Genomic DNA, 6,988 nt, shown 5'->3' with positions numbered 1-6,988 from the left:
ACATAATAGTTTAATATTATACATGTTGCAAATAGCAAAGAATTGGTGTTGTCTGTTCTCCTTTGAAAATGAGAAAAGATTAAATAAAATTACAAAGACAACACACAGGTAATAAATAATCACACACTACAGAGTCTTTATATTTACTACTGAAAATTTAGCACAGTGGATAGTGAGAAGAGAAACGGATACATAATTTAAAGCAGTTCTAGGACTCAATCCAAAATTCCATGTTTAGGAAGAGCTCTATCAGATAGACTAATGTCTTGCCAGAATGTGAAATTTGAAAATATCTAATAGTCCTATATCTCATCTTCTGTGATGAGGCTTACTTTTGAGTCAAGGACAAAAGGTCAGACCATAAGTCCTTCGAAACATAGAAAAACAGGGTAACAACATTTTAAGTCCATTTGTTCTTTTCATTGGCAGATGATAAGAAAACTACCTCTTTCAGCCTGAAGATGTTTCATTAAAAAATGGACTTTTGTGACATTGATCCATCACTTGTAGCAGAGAAGCATGGGAATGTTACAGAGAACCAAATTATATTATCCCTGGAACAATTGTTCTTATGGACATGCCACCACTAAAAATGAAATGTGTGGGCATACCCATGATAACTTTAACAGAATTAGACTAGGAAGACCTAAGGAATATGACTGATGGAAGCTTCTGGAAATACAGAGTTCACAAAGTGGTGCAAAATCCAACCAGAACGACTGGTGAATATATTGTGGCTATTTATTTATCCCCCTATTGGCATTTGAGCTGGCTAGTTTAAAGCTGGCTTAGGTGGCTTTGACGTAAATCTTTGAGAATGTGAAGACATGCAAATGACAAACAGTCGAGAGATGCACTTGGTTCAGCCAAGATCATTTATTTTAATACAGTTACAACTTTCTGAAAAGAAGTATATTATAATGAATATAAAACAAGTTTTGCAGTTTCACTAGAACGTGAACATTTTTGTAGATTTTCTTCAAGTCTTCTTCTAGTTTTTCATAAAACCATACAGGTACTTCCCCAGGAAACTCTCCCCTCCCCACCATGAACCTGCCTTTATACAAGAAAAGTTTTATTTCACTTGTGGGGACAACTACCATCCACAACATTTCAATTATAAAAAAGAATAAGTTTTAACTGTAGTTGAATTTTTACAATTATTTTGAATTAGCTGATGAAATTCTTACTAACTCTGGGAAAGTATTTGCTGAAAGAAAAAAAAATAACTATTGTACATTCACAATTCAGAATCTTAACTTGCATTTCAAAATGGTTGGTAACAGGGGAAACATTTGTATCAACACAGTGCATTAAACCCACTGCATGTTGGTATTGTAATGGTATACATTATGCATTTTCCATTAGACTGATGAATTAGCTTCTTCATGCAGATTTTCCCTCAAGACTTGCAACGTTTCATTTGCATATATATACATAAAATATATATAAAGTATATGTTATAAAGTGTATTTATATAGTGCATAGTTTATATGTATAATATAAAATATATATTCATAGACATTTCAGTCTATACCTGAAATCAATGTCATTAGCTGGTTGCAAAATACCCAGTCCTGCACGGGATTGATCTAAAGAAGGGCACTGCACATTGTTGTCCACAAGCTCTATCTCAAAATATGAAAATATCAAAGCCAAAAATTGTTTAATTTCATGGACAGCAAATAACCTGCCAGGACATTTTGCTATGCCTGTCCCAAATGGCATATAGTAATACTTTAACTTGCGACCGTTGCGGTAGAAGTCAGTCTTTTCTTCTCCATTCTCATTGAGAAAGCGATCGTATTTGAATGTCTGCAATTAAACCCATAAAAGAGTTACTTGATATTTGAATACCTCCAAAGACTAGAAAATGCTATTAAGACACAACATGCGTGCTGGGGAAGAAGTCTCTAGCAGTAGCGTTGTACAGTAGCGCCAGACCCCATGGTGCTGTTTTGGAGAGGGTAGCCCTTGAGAAGTTCTGGTATGTGGGACGTAATCCCAGGTTTGTTGCTGATAACTCTCCTTTTCTTTTCTGACCTCTTAAAATAAAGACTAAAACTGGAATCCTCGTTCATGCAGCAGCACTGGAAGATTTCTCATTCTGTGCCTTTGGGAAAATATGATCCTTATCCTTGTCCTCCCTTCAACCCCCCCATAATGGTGACCTTTGCTCACTGAAGGAAGCAGTAAGTAGAAGGCTCTCTTGTGCTAGCAGCACACTTTCTGGTTACACTAAAACATGTTTTGCAGGTAGTGCTTGCACTGACTTTATTCTTTTTCTTGCCTATCATTACACCTCCTCTTACAGCTGTAAGAACAGACTGTCTGGAGTACAACAGAAAACCAGCCGTGGGAGCACCCATGATAAACGCTCTATTTAAAGGCATGTTAGCTTCTGCCAGAGCTCAGAGGTTAATGCACTTTGATAAGTACTTACCAAGGGATCAGCATAGATTTCTGGATCAAAATGCAACAGTTGAGGGTAGAGAGCTACAATATCATCACTGCGAATGTTGTAAAAATCGTTCTCTAAGTGCAAAGTGAAATCCTCCTTGGCAACTCGGAAAGTCATGGACGCACTCGATAACCTCATCGCCTCCTTGATGATGCTGTCTATCGGAAGAGGAAAAAGAACGATTACCATGGAAATAGTATGTGTATGTCCTTGGGGGAGGTCATGCATTTTGAACCATTTCAAACCCTGCATTTATTAGAAGAAATATTTTAACAATAACTTTCTAAATGCCTAAGAAAGTGACTTTCTCATTTCTTTTTAGCATTATTATCCCTTCTGCAGAGAACACCAAGAACATAATCCGCCTTCCCCTAGAAAAATGCTTGATGTAACAGAACATTTGAAAGTGCGACACATTTTCACTCTGAGATAAAGAACAAACCACTCAAAACTGGAAATATAACACAAAAAAGAAATGGTGCTGTGATCGGGATTTTCCGAAACTTTAAGACCTGGTGCATAGAAACCAGTACTCATAAAAAGTAACATTTTTGGGGTTTTTTTTGATATAAGCTGATTTTTTTTTAAAGCAACAGTAGTTAAAGAGTGAAATTTTCAAAACTCTCTGTAACTTGGACACTTCTGAAAAATGTACCTATAATTTGAAAAATACTAAGGAGAAATAAAAGTAATGGTATTAGAAGATACTGCTTCACATCATAAAAATGGGGATACAAAATTTGGCAACACCCTTTTATTTGATCTAAAGTCATTACTAAACAAAATATTGTTCTGAAAAATCCACGGGTCTCCAATACTATGTTACGTAGCTGTGTAGCAGTATTGAAACATGGCATTACCCACAAAAAAAGTGCTATTCATGTGGATTTTGACACTCTCAGTACCACCTGGGTCATCAGGAAGACTGATTGTGTTTGTTTTTGTTCTAGCGTTCCTTGGCTAATTCCATAGCAAGCATTTATATGGTAACAAATAGAAGGCTGTGAAAATTGTGGGGTGATTTCTGGTACTCCAGCATAAAATAATCATACCTAGTACTGGCATATTATCCAGCTGTTTTCGGTTCAAGGATATATGTTTGCCATCTAAGCTGACCTTCTCTCCGGCACTTTCCAAAATACTTTGCACTTCTTTGGTAGCAGCTCTCATTGCTTCTGGACTCCTAAAAAAACCAGAATAATAGCATCATTTTACACTCAAGAATTGTTTAAAAAGGAGTTTTGCCATTAACTTTCTTCCTGACTAAAATTGAGTTTGTTAGCTGACAAGTACAACCTTCTAAAATGAAAACGTTGCAGCAAATGCTGCAATTACACTTTTTCATGTCTTGGAAAAGATACGATAGCTTCAGAAAAAAAGAAAAGAATCCCAAGTATTTGATTCTGTCTCCAATGACAAGTAGGACAGAACTAATGTGCATAACTCAGGTAATAAATAGGAATGTCACTAAAAAGCGACGCCAAGAATACGAAAGAAAACAACCAGTTGTAGCTTAGGAAATCTGTGGGTAGAAAGTTTAGGAACAGGATCATAGATCAGTTTTATAACATCACTTATCCTGGATGATGTCCTATTACATAACAATATTCGGTCTAGCTGAAAAGAATCTTCCTAATACTACAAGTCCACATGGTATCCTTCACTGTCTAGACTTTCTTACAGACACGGCATATATGAGCTATGGTGAAATACATATAGATAATAATACAGGATGCAATAGTGTCTTGATGAAGGCACAATCAATCAGGGTGTTAAAAAACTCTGAGGCCAGAAGACCTAAAGCCAATGCGTTTTTGGAATGAAAAGTACTAAGAACCTCACATATTAGCACTGGCAGGCAGATAGGGGTGCAAGCCGCTGCCTAAAAAAAAATGTCAGCAATTTAGATACATACTTAAAAGTAAATGATGCTGAGGTAGGTTATGCTCCACAGATGCCCACTCTAAAATGAACATTTAATAGTCTAATCTGAACTGTGCACTCCTCTCATGAGCAACAAGCTCAGCAGCTGCAGTTTACACTTCAACCTCAGTAGGATCTATCAACGTCTAAACTATTTTCTATTAAGTATCTGTGAAAACAATAATGAAGTTAAAACTCATTTTGCCTGCTCTAGTGAGATGGTCTAAAAATATCCAATTATATTGGGAGCCTTCAATACAATTAATGTTCTGACTGCAAATAGCACTTTTAATGTCATAGCAGATAGATGTACTCCAAAGATTTTTGACAAAGTATAGCATTGCTTTAGAGTGGTTTGGTGTTTTTTTAAAAAACTACAGAATTGCTCTGTGGTACCACTACTTGCTCTCAGACAAGTGAAAGGGGTTTCTGTGGAAGTCCAGAACAACACGCCACTTCTGTTGTAACCAGTAAGCTTTTTGACACTTCTGAGGTATCAAGCAGTGGAATTTGCCTGAAGTGGCTTCTGAAAGATAACAAACATTTGTTTTGTTTGAAAACAAGAAACATTGGGACTTACTTAAGAAGATAGAACAAGCTCCAAAATGTGGCAGGAATGGTGTTGGCTTGCGAGGCCCAGAGCACTGCCACGTGGGTCTTTGCTTTTTCCATGTCATCGAAGGTTGACAGGGTGTCATTCAGGAACATGCGGAGGGTGACAAGCTCAGAGAGGTTGTCCCTCTTCAGGAGGTTCTTGTGGAGGAGTGCCTCTCCCAGCTTCTCACGTGCACTGTGGGCACTCTTGAAGAGGTGGATAGGCAGCCCGGCCACGAGGGCTGGAAAGATCCTATCAAATTCCTTGAAGTTTTCAAGGGCATTTAGAATACGAGCTCTCTCAGTTTCCTGCTTTAATGACAGATTTTTGTCGTGATTTGAATTAAATTCCTTACCAAAAAGTGTTAAAAAACCAGACTCGAACATCACCTGGCAACAGAACGTATAAAGTCCTTCTGTCACCCAAGCATTAGACTGAAGTTTAGGTGTTCTTGACTGCAGCATGACGTACTGTAGGTTTTCCATCATTGCTTCAATGAGAGCATCTAAGGCATTACCTTGAAGGGTTCTAATGAAAGTCTGATGAAAATTTTCAGTGGTGTTTCCCTCTGCTGGGTCAATGCTACCATGTCCAAAAGCCTGTCACAAAATAAATTGTATGCATGATAAATAAGGCCTGCCATAAACTAGATGATAAAATCTAACAGAAATTAAAGCCAAAGTATAACTTCATAACTTACTAGAGGGAAACATAATAAGGGCTCTTATTACCAGAACTGATACTTTCTCAGTGAACCATAGCAGTTAAGTAGGCAAATGAAAATAGATTCAAATAGATGCTTACAAATAAATGGTCGTGGTTACCTGGAGCCTCATTCAACTCCTATTGACAACAACAGGAAACTTTTTGCTTACTTCGGTAAGAATTTGACTGAGCTCCTACTGTGTTGCATCACTTTTTTAAGGCATTAGGACCAAATCTTCCATAGTGGTGAGCAACTCCTGAAGAAGGTTTCAGCTTCAGGAAGCCATATTATCATTTTGCAAACGGTGCTAATTGTATTTCTACTTTAGCAATTTGAGATACTACATGACTAAAGAATGTCATTCTTGGACAATCCAAATCACTGCAAATTTCCTTTCCATTAAGAACAGAAAGACCCCAATGTTTTAAACCAGTAGAACTGTTGAAATGTGAACCCAATAATACTTCAAAGGCATAGTTTTGCTACAGGGATTAGCAGTGTACCTCTGTCCTGACAGCATATACTTTGCATGTTAGATATTAAAACCATTTTTAAAGCGTTACCTTAGCAGAAGTAGCAAAATGGAACTTTTTCCAGTCCAAGTGTTTTCCGTGGCGTATTAATGCATGGTATGAGAAAGGGTCAGTGAGAAAATGAATGTATTTCCCCGCTACTAGGCAAGTGAAAATGTGGCCATGCTTCTTCTGCTTTTCTCTGAGGAATTCAAGAGGGTTGGCACCAAACTGCAGAGCACATCCCACGTACGGAAGGAACCCGTTTTCAAGTGGTGGCTCACCTGGTCGCCTACAAAGCACAAACAAAAGCTAAATTTAGAAGTATGCATAAAGATCTCTCTTCCAGGACCACTAGGTAAGTAACATGCTGATGCTAGGATTTTCGGAATGTGAAAAAATGTAAAAAAAAAAAAACCAAACAAATAGTATATCGACAATTTTGTCCTCTCTAAGGAGTAAGCCTATTGTGAGGTCTATGGTATACAAGAAAGAATAACTTTAACAGCCTGTATTATAATAAACATAATAAACCACAGTTTGATTATGTCATCTTTCTTTTCCCTAGATCAGGAGTACCTTTTCCACCTGTTTAAATGCAGAATTGTTGCCATTAGTTAACATGCACATTGTGTAATTGTCCCATACATGAATAATCCATCCCACTAATATTGTCTGATACATTTTTGAGCAACGGTATCCACAATTCAATTTGAATACCAAAGGGAATAGCCTTTTAGTGCAGGAAGTTTCTTATTATTGGCATATCCCATTTGGACCAGATCCTGCTG

At 37.3% G+C, this 6,988-nt stretch overlaps 1 protein-coding gene across 1 annotated transcript in view; it reads right to left on the bottom strand.

The window, feature by feature from the left end:
• Window positions 1–853: 853 nt before the first annotated feature.
• The window catches only part of LOC104293282 (cholesterol 7-alpha-monooxygenase), a 7,062-nt gene continuing 927 nt past the window's right edge, over window positions 854–6,988 (bottom strand). Inside the window, exons 2-6 of the mRNA XM_009892771.1 lie at window positions 6,249–6,489; window positions 4,965–5,578; window positions 3,514–3,644; window positions 2,444–2,619; window positions 854–1,815 (exon numbers count right to left, since the gene is read on the bottom strand). Of these exons, the coding sequence (XP_009891073.1) occupies window positions 1,516–1,815; window positions 2,444–2,619; window positions 3,514–3,644; window positions 4,965–5,578; window positions 6,249–6,489 (1,462 nt within the window). The 3' untranslated portion in view covers window positions 854–1,515. The remainder of the gene's footprint in view (window positions 1,816–2,443; window positions 2,620–3,513; window positions 3,645–4,964; window positions 5,579–6,248; window positions 6,490–6,988) is intronic.

The sequence above is a fragment of the Charadrius vociferus genome, unplaced genomic scaffold, assembly GCF_000708025.1.
Source record: "Charadrius vociferus isolate BGI_N301 unplaced genomic scaffold, ASM70802v2 scaffold79, whole genome shotgun sequence".
NCBI classification, from domain to species: Eukaryota; Metazoa; Chordata; class Aves; order Charadriiformes; family Charadriidae; genus Charadrius; species Charadrius vociferus.
Note: the sequence above shows the minus strand (reverse complement) of the source record. Positions and strands in the feature narration are given on the sequence as shown.